The sequence below is a fragment of the Alligator sinensis genome, unplaced genomic scaffold (assembly GCF_000455745.1).
Source record: "Alligator sinensis unplaced genomic scaffold, ASM45574v1 scaffold1227_1, whole genome shotgun sequence".
Lineage (NCBI taxonomy): Eukaryota > Metazoa > Chordata > Crocodylia > Alligatoridae > Alligator > Alligator sinensis.
In genome coordinates this window covers 593,517-609,471 of record NW_005842618.1, presented here as the reverse complement: position 1 = coordinate 609,471, position 15,955 = coordinate 593,517, and the positions used below count along the sequence as shown (strand labels likewise).

The 15,955-nt window shown below is 41.3% G+C and overlaps 1 protein-coding gene across 1 annotated transcript in view; it reads left to right on the top strand.

Annotated features, from left to right (window-relative positions):
* The window catches only part of TYW1 (tRNA-yW synthesizing protein 1 homolog), a 144,203-nt gene that overhangs the window by 116,384 nt on the left and 11,864 nt on the right, over positions 1-15,955 (top strand). The window contains exon 15 of the mRNA XM_025215033.1: positions 10,573-10,740. Coding sequence (XP_025070818.1) covers positions 10,573-10,740 — 168 coding nt within the window. The remainder of the gene's footprint in view (positions 1-10,572; positions 10,741-15,955) is intronic.

Below are 15,955 nucleotides of genomic sequence, written 5' to 3'. Positions count from 1 at the left end.
ATTTGTATTCTACAGCCCTGTCTCCAGGTCAGCACTTTGGAGCTGCTGAGCTAATGGGTAGTGAATAGTAAAAAGTAGAAAATGGACTTTCTGGAGCTATAATCCTTGTTCTTGAGATCTGAGATTTGCTTTGAAATTAAAATGACCAATTAATAAGTTGGCAAGCAAGGCCCAACAGGAGATGCACCTGCCCCTCTCTGCTCACCCTTGTCATATTAAACATTAAAGATTATTTAAGTGTTTAAAATAGAGGAAAATTAGCTCCTCTTTAATGAGTTTGTAATTACAAGAAGCAAGAGTTGATTGCTTTCACCTGTCAAAAAGCTATTCAGAGACTTGGTGCTGTTCCAGTCCACCTTTAGATGGAGACAAGACCAAGTTAAAAATCACTTATCCTAGTGACTGCTATAAAACAACCAACCAATGTATAATCTTCTGGCTTGAAGAGTCACTAACTTATTGCCATGATCTGCAGAATTTCAGTACGAGTCTGAGCTTGGCAAAGTTTGTGTCTACAATGCAGTTAAACAGGTGTCTGTGGCATGTGTAGATGTACCAAGGCTAGCTCAGGTCCAGATAGTGGGGCAGCCTGGATGACAATATGGTCTGCAAAGTCAACTTGAGAAAACTGGAGAAATACTTAGGTGGCCTTACCAGTGCTGTGATCTGTGCTGCCATGGCTAGCCTGCTACCCATACCTAAACCAGCTAGTTCAAAGCTAGATCAGGTATATATATCTACATGAGCTTCAGTGTAGATGTACCAGGTAGGAATGGGAAGTGTCATCGTTGCCTCTCCTGTGGTTTGGTTTTGTTTCGAGGCTCTGAACAACCACATGCCCTTCAGATGTCAGTGGCTGAACAGTTCTGAGTTGAACTTGTGCATGGGAAGTTCAGTTGGAGTCAATGGGTTAATGAAATGCTTAACATCAAGCACACAGCCTATTTTCTTACATACCACAAACCCCCAAATAAAACCTTATTTTTGGAAGGCAGAATGTAGGGGAAAAAAAAGATTTTCTAGAGTCACGGCTGACTGTGGTATATAGCGTAAGTCCTCCTGGAAACGCAGGGTGCAGGAACTGTGGCAGTCTGGGTGAGGCAGCAGGACCTTTTTGGTGTGGCAGGACAGCAACAAGGCTAGGCCTTAGACCCATGCGAGGGCAGTAGTAACTGTTGTTTCTTTCTTCTAAATAGCCCTTTATATACGTTTCTATAAATAATCAAGTGTTGTTTCCATACCACAAGCCTAATTAAGATGCTACAGGCTGCATGCAGCAGCTCACCTGCCTTCAGCCAGTGCAGTGGTTTATCAGCCACAAGATAATGGCTCACCAGCATATATGAGAAGATGAGCATTGGGCTCCATCCTGTTGTTTTCAGCCCCTGGGAGAAGTGGCAGCCATCCCGACAGCCACAAATTAGTGTCCACTTGACCTATTCTACTCTGCTTTTTTCCAGTGAAGAAAAATTAGCTTTGTTGTTTAAGCCACATGTCCCAATTTTGGAGGACTGATTTGGAGGGGAGGGAAAACTGTGCCCGGTATGTGAGTAAATATGGTATATCAGTTCAAATGAGGTTTTACTTTAAAGAAAAATAATTTCCAAGAAACCCTTTCACATAGCTGTGGCTGAAAATGTTAAGTGACTTTTAAGAAAGCCTAGCCTCAGGAAAAATGTTTGTTTGCACGAAATGGGGGAGGAGGAGCAATTAAAACAGGAATATCCCGCATGTACTTTTTGCAGCTGAAGCATTGTTGTGTTGTACTGGCCTGGGGCAAAACCAAACAAAAACTAATTTATTTTCATTGTCTAAGCAAAGCGTAGTGTTTGAAGTAAGCGGTAAATATAAACCATGGAAATAAGACTAGACATCTGAAATCCTTTCAGATACAGTTGGGCAGGGAGTTCACAATGTGAATAATGTAAAGAGATGGTTTAAATACCAAATCAATACCATCAATACCTTAATGAAATAAATAATACAACTTACCTAGCATCTTTCATCCCTGAATCTGTACACTGCCTAAAAATGGACCATCATCATCATTCTTCCTTTACAGTGGGGGAAATGGAGGCTTAGGGTGCTTTTTTTATTTTTGAGGAATGTCCCACAATGAGTCAGTGTCTGATCTGACTTCCAATCCAGAGCCCTTTCTGTTGGGTTGAAGCAGTGCAGGGATAGAAAGAGATTTGGATCGTGTATGTGCATTTGATCTCTAAATATCTGTGCCCTTTTTTTTAAATGGTGATCTTTTTTTAAAAAGGAATCCAGCCCATGTTCACAAAGTTAGTCTTTGTACTAAGTACCCTGACTTCAGAGGAGTTACTCGAGGCTTTCACAGGTAGAACAGATCAGAGCGTACCTCCAAGTGTGTGACATCTGAAGGACTTGCGTTAAATATTGTAGCTACAATGCATGACTAAGGGGTTCCATTACTGGCTTTTCAGATATAATTGACACAAATAAACTGATGCCCTTTGGTAAATCAACTCGAAAAACACTTTAAAAGCAAACAAACCTATTTTGGCAAGGTGTTAGATGTGCATTACAGCTTGCTTGTGTAATTTAAACATTATTGAAGTCCAAGTAATATGCATTTTTATTGCAGAGAATTTGACCTAATAATGGGCAATTTAAGACATTTGCCCTAGGTCAAGACCGGTCTAATTTTTTAAAGCAGAGATCCTGTCACTTAACAGTAGGTCAGGGACACTTTGATAGCACCCCTTCCTTCTCTTGTCATTTTGCACAGAATTCAGTTTAATGAATTTTAATCAGTGGAAAGTTGGAAGCAAAGCAAGTTCTCTGGTTCATAACAATTACATTGAAGTTTAAGTTTATTTCAGCAACTAAGCAGAGTAATTCCCACTTTGAGTTAACTCCGTCTTGCTCCATAGCTGCTTGCAATAGAATAGTTGTTCAGGCCTTTGGTAAGGAACCAGACTGAAGTGGTAGAGACTCTTGTAATGTCCTCCTGAGAACCAGTCAGGACAGGCTTTTTTTTCTTTTTAAGGTATTTCTCTCTCACCGCAGTTATAAGCAACTCAGCACAAGTGATCGTATTAAAAAAAATATGGTGAAAACTTTGCTTCACTAAACCAGTGTGAAAATCCATAGAGACTTTGAAGAAGTTGCTCTGGCTTTATATGCATATAACCAAGACTATTTAAGATGTTTTTTAAAGAGGCTTTTGAAGGCTATTTATCAGAAAACTTTTTGTAGTATAGTTAGCAGGCTGAAAACATGCCAACTCAGGACTAATTACAGATTGGTGTCACTGATATTTCCACTACAAAGAAATTTATTTAAGAGCTACTGTGTATAAGACAACTGTATCCTCTTATTTTTAAAAAATGTTTCTTAGTAAGAACTGTCTTAATACCGTGTTGACAAACGTAAGACTGCCATAATCAACTATGCACTTAATCACCAACTATTATTAAGCCACATCGACACTGCTAATTAACTTAAGTTTAAAGAAGTTGGGGAAGTTAAATGTTTCTGTGCTTCTGTAGTGTGCGCTGCTAAGTTGATTTTCATTGATTTGTGTGTGAGAAATAATTACTCATCCAAGCGCTTGGTTATTCCACTTGCTTCTGTGCTTTCTTTGCTTGTAAATTATATCGTTGAAGTTTATTAAAGGAATGAATCATGTTGTAGCTTCCTAGGAATTTTCCCCCTCTCTAGTTATACATTTTTCATGCTGCTCAAATCATAATCTGCATAATGAATGAGAATAAAATATTGCTATACAGAGCTGCCTCTATACAGCTGAACCTTTGAGATGCATATCCCATTATTTGCATGGCTGGTTGCTTTAGTACAAGTACATTTAAAATCTTTTCCCAACTTTCAGTGCAGGGTTAAATTAATGTACTTTCCTGTTCAGCACTCCCCCAGCGTGTCTTCTATTTTACACCTGTTACCTCACCGGCATTGAGATACGGTACGCTGCCTTAATATCCTTCACTTCTGCAGATTTAATGGAGGAGGTCCACCATAAATTAAAAATGTGAAATATAATTGCTACCAAAACTTATGCACATTCTAATTAATGTGATACCATTTCTTCTTAAGAATATTTTCATCAGTGTACGAGTCTATTCTGCTACGTATTTCATGTTGCCTACCTTTTAGGCATTTACATGGTAAAGACCTTGTTTTGTTTCCTGCTAGTCATGACACCTGCATTTTTAATACAAGCAGGATTAGGTCCTGAGTGTAATATTAAAGGACTAAGGGGCATCGACATTTTGCAGGTGCAAATATATTTTTTAAAAGAATGGAAATGTTCTTCCCAGTGAAATGCATGAGAACTCCAAACATCATCATCCATAAAGTTGTGCATGGTCTGTTCTAAAGGCACTTGCACGATTAGCATTTGTGACCAGAATGAAATACCTCGTTCGGATAGTAAAGGTGATAAGCTGCCAGTGGGAGTTGCAAGAGACTTCAGGATTTCTTTGGAAGCAGAGCCAAGTGCATTGCAAGTGTTTTACCTTGAGTGCATGGCCAATTTTGCAGTTTGACAAACTAAACTAGTTCTGTGTATGCTTGATGGATTTTACTCAAAGAATATGTAAGCCACAACCTACATTTAAGCAAGCATATAAGTATGCTGGGCTTTCCACTGTTTTGCTAAGCTATTTAGCAAAGAAGGATCATCAATACAGTGATCAAAGGAAGATCAATACAATGATCAAATTGAAGTCACAGCTAAGATTAAATCAGTTTTTGTATCAATATAATGCTTATTTTAATGTTCTTTTGCCAGGAAAACTGCCTGATTTTATATTTAATTGGAATAAATCCTACTCTTAAGTAGAAGTTTTCCCAACCCAGCTCAAACATGGGTCCGTCTTCCTCACAGAAAGTTTGTAGAGAAGAGGCCAACTCAGTCTCAGATTTCATTTTATTAGGGTTACCATATGTCTGGGTTTTCTTGGACATGTCCTCTTTTTGGCCCCCTGTCCTTGTGTCCGGGCGGGTTTTTAAAATGCAAGCAAATATCTGGGTTTTTGCTCTTCCTCTGCTTTCCCGGGCACTAGCAGCTTGGAACTGCTTCTGGCTGGGAGCAGCGGGCAAGGTGATTGGCGTCGGGGATCATGTGTTCTGCACGCGGGCCCCGGCAAGCTCCGAGGTAAGAGACACAGAGTGTGTGTGTACATGCACGTGTGTGCGCGTGTGCACGGGAGCTGCATGGGTATTTCAAAGCACACCAGTGCCATTTTTCAGCGTGGAGACTCAGGGGACGCTGATACGCGTGATGTGGAAGGCTGCCGGAGCACCTCGGTTTCTGTGCTCCAGTAGATTCAATGAATTGAGTCTGCTCCACCGCGCTGGATTTCCAGTGTGTTGGAGCAGGCTCCCCACACCTGTATAGGAGCCCAGAGATATTTGGTTTGAGGTGCCACTTTAGGAAGTACTCCTTGTTGCGCCTCCTGCAAGGATTCGAACCATTGATAAAACTAACGACGCTAAAAGCAGACAGAATCAGACAGCTGTCAGATCTTGGTCAGTCGGCTATGCATGTCAGCAGTGTTTCTCCTAGCCAAGAGACAGTCAGAATAATCTGAATAGTGTGTCCTGCTATAGTAAATTCTTTGCACGTGTGTGTAATATATAGTAAACATTCAGCGCTATGTATTGGTCTAAATACAAAAAGGTGAACTAACAACAGATTCTTTAATGAAGACAGCTCAAGGATGACTGTAGTCTTCACTACCTCTAATAGATTCCCTAGTCTCCAGTACCATCAGGACTTGGGTGACAGAGGACTTACAGGATCAACCTTTTAGATATGGGTTAACAGAGCAATTGAATGTTTCTCTTCAGGTGCTTTGTTTATTAGCAAGGGGAGTTGATAATAATTGATAAGCAATAGCTGGGAGAATTTAAGCACATTATTTCCTTTTTAAAATGATATTTGTTTTTAACCTGAGCAGGGAATCGCCGATTTTTCCACCTTCCCCTCCCCACATTTCTTTTGTCTTCTACACTTGCGGTTTGATCCCGCAAGATGCCCAGCAGCTTCTGAGTGATGCTGGTTCTACTGACTTCAGTAGGAAATGAGAGAGCTTAGCTTTTTGCATGATTGAACTATTTAGTCAGAGTGCTTTATTTTTGTATCTAGTTTCTAACTTGGTTTTTCCAAGGCTGCTTCCTGCATGCTTAGAAGCTTATTCTGGCAGGGGAACTTGACTTTAATTCTTTCTACTGAGAATCAAGGTCACTGAACACTTGACAGGATCAGGCCCCCAGTGCTTCGTTGCTGAAAACCCTTATAACACTTAGTCTAGGGGGTGTGAGCGTGGGAGTGGCATACTGAGTATTCTGCATTAAAAAAAACCTCATCTAGATAGCACAAATAGAACGTAAAACACTGAAACTGGTGGTCTCAGTGTAAGTAATGCTGCCAGGTTTGGGCTAGAGAACTACAAAATAGTCTTTGAAATGCTAAATCCAGGTTTAATGTGTCTGGCTGAAGAAATAGAACTCTTTTATCTTATTTAAAAAAAAAAAAATTCATCCGGCATAGGCTTTGTTTCTACTTTTACCTCTGAGCCAAGGTTTGTGCCTCAGTTACAAAGGCTTGAAAATACAGCTGTGGACAGGATTGTCCTGTCTTTGAGCCATGTGATTTGTTGTAATACAAGTCTGTTTGGTACCTTTTAAATTGTGCGCTCATATAACTGAGCAATTCATATTTTTTTTTTTCTTGTCAATACTCCTGGGAAATGAATGAGAAGGGGGGAAAGAGAGGGAAGAAGGGATCTTTATCTTGCATCACCACTGTTTATAATAGCTTTCTTCTGCTTCTGAACCAGAGAAGGTCAGAGGAGTACTTCTGAGCTGTGAAGTCAAGGAAATTGCAAGGGGTAATTAGAAAGGTCGGGCATAGAGAGTAAGGGAGGGACCACTGGCTAAGTTTCATAGATGCTAGGGTCGGAAGGGACCTCAAAGGATCATCGAGTCCGACCACCTGCCAGTGGTAGGAAAAAGACGATAGTCTGGCATTTGGGAGACCTGGATTCAAGCTTTTTCTCCACTGCTGGTTTCCTATATGAACTTAGGCATTTACCTAAGCTCAGATCCGAACAGATATTAGGTCTACTACTTCCTATCCAGGGGTTGAATCTCCAATTGAGATCACTAAGAGTTAATGTCTATATACCTTTGCGTATCTCAGGCTTAATCATTTTGTGCTTTGTGTCCCTATTTGTGGGATAGTTGTAGTAGTAGTTCTGTACTTCCTTAGGTGCTGTGTTGATGAATACAGTGAAGAATGTGAATTGCTCAGATGTCAAAGAATTGGAGAGCATAGTAAATGGGTAGTAACTGCTTGAAAAAGACCTGAAGAAGAATGTGCTACATTTGAAAAGTTGTCTAAGTCTATTCCAGCTGTGCAATTGGTCCATCAGAAGATATCACCCACAAAAATCCTTGCCTCTTTCATAAAAAAGAAAGACACAAGAGTAAATCAAAACCCTTCCACATTTCTTTATCAAAAGGAAATGTCTCCATTCCTTTTTCTATAAATATAACTCCCTTGAATTTGATAGAGTTGCATGCAATTTGCATTTGCTTTAAATAAAGTGGGCAGCCGGCTCTGTGAAACCTCAGGATTTTGGACTCGAAACCCAGCTATCACTGCTTGTTGTGTGCTTACAAGGAGCACTTTTCTTCTGAGGAGCTTAAAATGCAATTTGCCACTGTCATCTTTTTCACGGTTACACTTCATCCACCCCTTGCTCCCCCTTTAGACTTTTGAACAGTTTTGCTCAGTTGTCTCGAGAGTCATTTCACACTTCATGTTTTTGCACAGAGGATTAGGAGACGTTTTGCACACTTGCAGTGATTTCTCTCCCCGCCCCTCCCCAAAGAAAGGTGATTTTTAAAAGCTTGCTCTTTTCTACAGGGTCTCAGTGCTTGTGTTACCAGCTCTTCCACTTGCTTGTTTTTAATTGCAATACATTTCTTTGCTGAAGGCTGATCTTCACCGTGGCTTCTATCATTGGTAGATCTCATGTGAAGGTTAAACATTTGTGTGAGAAGGTTTAGACAGAGGTGATCCTGCCCAGAGGAGAATTGGACTGGAGGATTTCTTTAGGTCCCTTCCAGCTCTGTTTTTATCTATGATGGTAGTGTGCAATGCCAGCCAGTTGGATATGTGCTTGAATAGGTCATGTACAGAGGTCCTGCTTCTGTGAAGACAGAGTTCAGTTCAAGTGGACCAAGCAACATCTCTGGCTCATTCTCTGTCCTGTGGCTGCAGTAACTTGCTTGGCCCTAGACCAAGAGAAAAAGAAATGGCGTGGTTTTTTTTTTTTTTTGCCACTGGGATGCTCCAGGCAGTAGTTAACACAGTTAGGATTGGTTGAGTCTGTTTTCCTCTAAGTTTTGTTGGTTCTGGCAAAGCAATCTATTTCTTTGTGCTACGAGTCCCATGTCTTTGGTTATTTAAGGGGAATTCTGAATCCACATTTAGTACACAAGTATGAAAATATTCCGTTTTTGTGTAGCAACATTAGAAGAAAATAAGATTCTTGCAGTAGGGATATTTAGTCTTTGAAGGTTTCTTAGTTATGGTGTGGTCATTAGTCTGCTAATGGAATTACAAGCCTTTTGTTTCCCTTCATATTCATTTCAATGCATGCAGAATCCTATTTATCATGAAGCATATGTAGATCCATTAGGGAAAACGAGAGTGCATGCTTTGGCCTTGGGAGGGCTTTTCACTTTCTTACCCATTGCAGCAAGCCTTCACCTTTTCAGCCCTCCAGCAAAGTATCTCTTGGGTTTAGTTGTTGCTACTCATGTTGGTATTCTGTATGTGTGTTGTTCTGTAGTTCCCTATCAGTTATCTTATTGTGACTAGTCAGGGAGAGCAATGACAAGAAATAGGTAGGACAATATTTATGCAGAAATGGCAAGTAGCGACTGAGATGCTTGTGATCCCAAAGAGTTACCCAAAGAGAACAAAGCAATTTACCAGCGACCTACCTGCTGACTTGTCATCATTGAAAAAGTCTCTGGTGGTGTGCAGCGTTACGTCCAGGAACGTTAAATTGGGCCTTGTACCGAGGGTTAATTCCAAGACTAGGACACGGTTACTTCTTAACCAATAACAAATATATTAAGCCCTTAGCAGTTACAAGTTTAGTGTTATAGTTGATCAAAAGCAGTACAACATGTTCACCACCCCAAAATTTAATGAACGCGACGACACCGGGTGATCAGTCTGTGAAGCCTTGTCCGGGGTTCCCGACGCCATCTGAATTTTGAATCTTAGATCCGTGACCAGATCTTTCAGGAGTAGGTTTCGAAGGGTACAATCTCTCATCGCTCTTTCATATACCATATAGCTTGCATTTCTTAATACACAAAATTAGCTCAAGCCTTCCTCCTAATGTATATTAATAATTCTGCTTCTGTTTGCCAAATATGGTCACTCTTAACTAGAATTTTCCATTCTATGGTAATCTTTTCATTTTTAGGTGGGGGTAGGTTTTGCTCTGACTGTTCCCTTTTTGTCCAGACTATATTTATTCAATGTAGTTAGCTAACCTCTCGATTCATTTTCAGTTGGGGACAGTGTTTTTCCATCACACCCCTTTAACCGGGTGCAAATGTTTGACCACAGTTCAAGCTAAGCACGCAGCTTAAGCTAAGTCCAAAGGTCAAAACTCAGGCCTAAAGGCCTCTGGGTCCCAACAGTAGCTATCTGTCACCATTTGAAGCAGCAACATAAGATGGTTTCCAGTTCTTTCAATGTGGAGATTTTGTGGAAGGCAAGCAGGGATCTTCTAAGTTCTCTCCACGTTCATTTGTGGCTGTATGGTCTGTCCTTCTTTTTAGATAAGATCACAGAGCACTTCTATGGCCAACACAAAAAAAGGAATAGTAGAGAGGTAGTGGGCATGCTTTTAGGCATCTCATTAATTAAATTTAACAGTGGAAATGAGGAGCACCAATACTATGTGACCAGTCGGTTCTTTCAGCACAGTTTGGAATACGGGCAAGGGTCAAGAATTCATTTACACGTGCATAGGAGATTTGCAGATGTTAAGGCCCAGGGCATCTCTGCTTTCTTCCTGTGCCATATTGCAGGTTTTTTGAGGCTAGAGTTTTTACCACAAAGGTCCTGAATTTTAGAGGGTGTTTGCAGGGGTGCTCTACAGTTGGGAAGGCCAGAATGGGACATTGTCATAGACCCTTTTGGACTTCTATTATTTGGTTACTCTTTTCCCTTACTCTCTCAGGCATTAAAGCCTGCGAGGTGGGAGGAGGATGTTATTCCCAGCTATACAAAAGGGGAAACTGGCTTGCTCAACATGGATGATGCTGACTAAGCCTTTGGAAGGGGAAGGAAGCTCTCCTCACTTTTCTTCATCCTTGTCATCAGGCTGTTCTTCCCTCTCCAGAGCAAACTGTACTAGGTAATGGGACACTGTTATGAAATGGATGTTCATCTGCAACATTTGCTGAGAAAAATGTGCATCGATGCTTCCCTAAAATTATGAACCAGTGACACAGGTGCTGAATAACAGCTTCAAAATGTTTCAACAGGGTGTGACCTACTGCGGAGAAAGCTCGGCCAGCAACTTAACCATGGCCAACGTCCCCTGGCATGAAGAGGTGGTGCGTTTTGTTCAGGAGTTAGCCGAGCTTCTTCCTGACTATGAAATTGCGTGCGAGCATGAGCACTCCAACTGCCTGCTGATAGCTCACCAAAAGGTAAGGGGTCTTTATCCCAATGTGTGGAAACAGGCATTGGATGGAACAGAATTTGACTCCTCTCTTTCTGCCACAAGAAGTTGCTGAGTCTCAGCAATTGCTGTGTCCCAGCAAGTTCTCTCCCTAATAGAGTTGAATTATTAACTCTTTTTTTTTATATGCTTTAACAGATATCCCAAAAAGCCGTGTGCATTTGTTTTAAGACTCTTAAGGGCTCTGCTACTGCCCTTGTTACAACCTTCCCCAGTGACGCAAGTAAGAGTTGGGAAATATATTGGAGCCCCTAGAAGAGCATTTAGCTCTCTAAAAAGCAAATGAAAGTATGTCATGGTCCCATCGCTTTGACATTTTTGACAGCGAGAACAAATTGCACAGGGTTGGGTTGGTTGTTTCTTCCCAATCCCCTGTTTCTTCCTTGATAATGTTCATCAAGGAAAGCAAAAACCCTGCTGTAGTGTCCCACACTAAGTAGCATGTCTTGTTATGTACAGAAGACAGTGAAGGGGCCCCGGTGCTGGGAACAGTTTGCCGTATTTTTTTCTGAATCATTAGAACGCTTGTCAAAGCTGTAGAGATCTTTATTTCTATTGCTCAGAGTTGGAGTAGCAGGGAGGACTGTTTTCCTCCTTGCTTTGAGATAAACAATGTCTATATGAGACAAACTGATATATCCGTGATAAACACGGAAAGATCTTCCCTTAGAACAACTTGACGTTTCTGGTTTTCAGGAGCGGTCCTTGCAGTACATTTCTAGAGAACTGTTACAGAAGACAAACATAAAACAACTCTGTCGTAATTTCATACTCTCTCTCTATCCATACAAAAGATAGATAAAAGGCCCTGAAACTACTGTTGCTGTCATGACAGTGGCAGTAGTCCAGCACTCTGTCGGGCACTGAAGTACTTTGCAGGCCAAGCATGTTTCAGCAGCATATATATTTCCTTTGAAACGTAGGTTTCTTATAAATGCCATCAAAGTAATTTGAAATGTAAGTGAAATGCCAAAAGCATGATTAATTTTTAGGGATGCAGGGTAGGAAAAATACCAAGTGTAATTTGGATTCTGAATTCTAGAAAAAACTAATAGGAAGATTATGAGAAGTGTGAAATAAAGAATCAGCTAGACCACTGATGTAACAGCTACTTGTTATGTGAATGGTCATAGTTTTGCTATTAGTGTACCCTATCCTTATGGGTGGCATTCTCTGATTGCTTGCTTAGATGGCGAAATCTTATTCTTTATTCCGTTGATTGAGGCTATTGTACTCTTGTGTGTGGGGGGTTCTCCAGGCAGCACGACATCAGATGATCAGTCCACATCACAATTCGCAGAAAATCAGAAATTATTTTTGATTGGTATTTTTATCACTAACTGTAATTGCTGAAAATGTCTCTTGGGAAAGTGCGGAAGTTACCACTTCTGGTGAGAATCCTGAGACGGGCTGTTTTATTGACTTGTGGCACCTTGAACTCTTCCTTGGTTTCCATGTTAAATCCTGTCTGGTGGTCCTGGTAGGTGTGCTGGAGTGAGTTGCTCAACAGAAAAAAAAACTCTTGTATTCCAAGGTGAAAGACTGGCTTAGGGAATGAAAGGAAACAAATTCCCCCCTAGGTTATTGATACATAATTTAAGTAACACCCTTATTAACAGTAACAAGCATAGACTGATACCAACCCCTGGGGAATTCTGCAACTGTTTTGTTTTCCAAATCTATTAGGAGAGGGTGTCTTTGGGAAGCGATCTATACTTGGGTACTAAAATAACTAATAAAAAGTAAATTTATTTCCATTCCTTTTAATTCTGGATTTCAGGCTCCAGTGGAGAAGAAAATTTGTCAGTGTTTTATTGGCTACAAACCAGTGCTATGGGAGCCATCAGCCTGCAGTGAATAATTACAAAATGAAAGGAATCTTTAAAATACAAACCAGAGGAGGTGGGGGAAAGAGAATAGTAAAAATCATTAACACATTTAATTTGCTTCATTGTGTTCTGCTAGATAGATCTCAGTTTTATTAAGTTCAAGTTAGTTGTGGTGTTGGTGGGGCGGGGGAAGGTGGAGGGAGAACATCTTTATTGTAATGCTAGTATGTTCAAGAGAGTCTCAGAATGACAGAGAAACGATGCTCTCTGCTAATAATACCTGGCTTTGTCCTTAATGAGCAACGCTGACTGGAAGCTGCTTGTGGACTCAATGAATGCTTAGGCTCCTGATCACTTAGGGCCACGTGTTTAGGTTCTGAAAAAGGTAGCTGGGCATCATCTGACCTCAGCGCTCTTTCCTGCCCAGGGCAGGGGGTCGGACTCGATGATCTACTGAGGTCCCTTCCGACCCGTAAAATCTATGAAATCCATTGGGGTTTTTAATACTTTTTTAGGAAATCCATGGGAATTGGGTACCTCGAAGCTTTAAAACAGGGGTGTCAGATTCATCTTGTGCCCTGGATCGGATCTGGACTGCAGACCTCCTTGTGAGCTGGATCCAGCTGGGGCACGCGGCGATGGTGGCAGCTCTAACTCCAACCTGGGGCATGTGGAAGCGGCAGCTCTAGCTCTGACTCTAGGAGGCTCCTCCATGCGATGTCAGTAGGGCTGGCGACTGAGAAGCTAGGGCCATTGTGGAGGTGCTGAATGAAGTGGCTAGAGGGCGACCAGGGCTGTATCGGCCCCTGCTCACTCCTGCCAGGTTTGCTGGGGCCCAAAGCCCTTAGATTCGGTGGCACACCACACCTCCTTCCCCCCAACAGGCTGGATAGAGCAGCTCTGCGGGCCATGCATTTGACATCCCTGCTTCAGAATATCTTCTTAGACACATGCAAGCATCTGGGACACTCGAACACCTTGAAGAGCCTGGCACTTCGTCTCATAAGTCCCACTGATCTTTCAGTGAGAACTTGGTTTCTAGTGCACCTGTCTCTGGAATATAGGAATTGGGTGCCTTTGAAAGTGTTACGTTTGGGTCTCAACTAAACCTCTCATTGAAGTGAATGGAAAGACTCTCATTTATTTTAAGAGAGGTTAGACCTGGCTGTTACTATTGCATTGTCCAAAAGGATTAGAAAATACTTGATTATTAGATTAATATAAACCTGTAGGCTGAGAAACTGATTCTTGCGCCTTTTTGAGGTTGACTGGGCACTGACTGCTGTAGGACAGTCGTTGCCATCAAGTGGCAGCCTATAAAATGAAGGAAGGAAACCCCGAGTCCCACAGTGTCCTTAGCTGTCTTCTGCTTCTGTCATCCAGTCTGTGGTGACATTTCTTGTAGCTGCTGACCCCAATTGTCTTTTTTTCCTTGCTCTCCCCTTCTTTGCACCCTCGTTTCTTAAACCGATAACCTCCATCTCTCCTTGTTAGGTGCATGGAGAATTCCAGCTCTCTCCTTTGATTTTTTTTTCCTTCCAGCAATGCTGACATATTATCAAGTAATTATATTTGCTTTGTGGCAAATCCTATAAACAGTGAAGTACAAAAATCTAATTTATTACAGTACTTTTGAATTAATTGGCTGAGATATTGAGACAGCCGCAAGTTTATAATTTAACAATTAATTCTAATAACCTTTCCAGTGAGAGAACTTAGGCAGCTGGTTTTTCCTTGTGTTGTAACAATAAATGTATCCTTGACACAAAATGGAGTGAGTGACTAATAGGAGGGGAAAATATGCTGCAGATGCCTTGCAGCAACTATCTTTTTTGAATGAAAGTTACAATCTCCATAATTTCTCGAATAAAAATGTCTGTTCCTTTTTGTTGAATTGGCTTTACCCTGGCATTTACCACATGCTCCATTGTGCTGCTGCCCTTGCTTGCCAATTGTATTCCCTTATGTTCATTTAAATATCTACCTTGCTTTTGTGATGGGTTTCTTTTCTGGCTGTGCCATTCCTGTTGTGTTCTAGTCAGGGGTTTCTCGTTAACACGATTTGTTTCATGCTTTTCCACTTGGTGTTCAGGATTTTTTTTTCCGGTAGTTTTTGGATATGCTTGGATCCACAATATGTCCGAATTGAAATATGCTATGAGCTCCTTCCTTTGTGGTCCCAAATGAGATCAAGGCTTGTTTCCTCAACAGTGAGGCCACACACTGAGGCAGTCAACTGGCTAGTTAGTCCAGGGCCGTCATCACTATTCCATCGTTCGGTTGTGCCGCGTGCACGTAGGTGTGAAGTCCACCTTTGTTAACCTACATGTGGCTTCTGTCACGTAGTGTCTACTATTTTCCCCTAATAGACCAAAGGGTTGGGACTCTGGCAGTTGGGACTCTGGCAGGAGCAAGTCAACATCTGGTTTAACTGGTTCAAATGTAACGGCTTATGTTACAAAGGAGGCCAGGCTAGATGATCAAGTGGTCCGTAGGACATTTAATTGAAGCATCTCTTACCTATTATTGCAGTTCTCTCTGAAGGAGACTCCAGAGGTTTCAGTAAAAGGATGCAAATAAGTTGCTTTGTTCCTTGCTGATGAGCTCTCCTGTATAGAGGGAGGACAACATGCTCACAGCAGCTTGCTGCGTGTTGACTAATGAGACATGAGCAAAAATCTCTGTAACGTTTTATTTTCAGCTGGGCCTTAATGGTCCTACACCTTAGAGATCCCTTCTGGGTTGTAAGCAACCCCCGTCATTGCAAACTATGCAATCCAGAGTCTGGATTACATGCTCTGCCTGTTTCTGATAACAGGTCTTCAGGGTAACTCCACCGATTGCAGTGGGATTGTATCTCAGAGAGGAATCAAGACCTCAATTTATCATCCCCTGTGAAAAGGTTACTTTTATTTGAACAGGGAATAAACTTCCCGATGTTTACAAGAGCCGTGTTGTTCCCCACCCATTCAACATACAATCCACGTTCTCAAAGGCAATACTAATGTTGGCACGGCGGCTTGTAATTTAATGTTTCCTGTGAAACTTTTCATTGCTGCTCTCGAGACGCAAAGCTGGGTCTGCTGTGCTTGATCCGTTAGTTATTAAAAAACAAAAATCACAGTTGTTCCAAAAGTAATCCATTTTTCATCCATTAGAATTAAAACTGTCCGGCTATATCTTTGGCTCAATTGAGAGATGGACTATTCCATAATGATGCTGGTATGGATTTAAAAAAAAAAAATCTACAGCGATCAATCTTTGATTACAAATAACCCACCTAAGATTAGATTTAATAAATAGAGGCAAATAAATTACAGAAGAGAGATCCCGCCTGGATCTAATGGCTTTAGC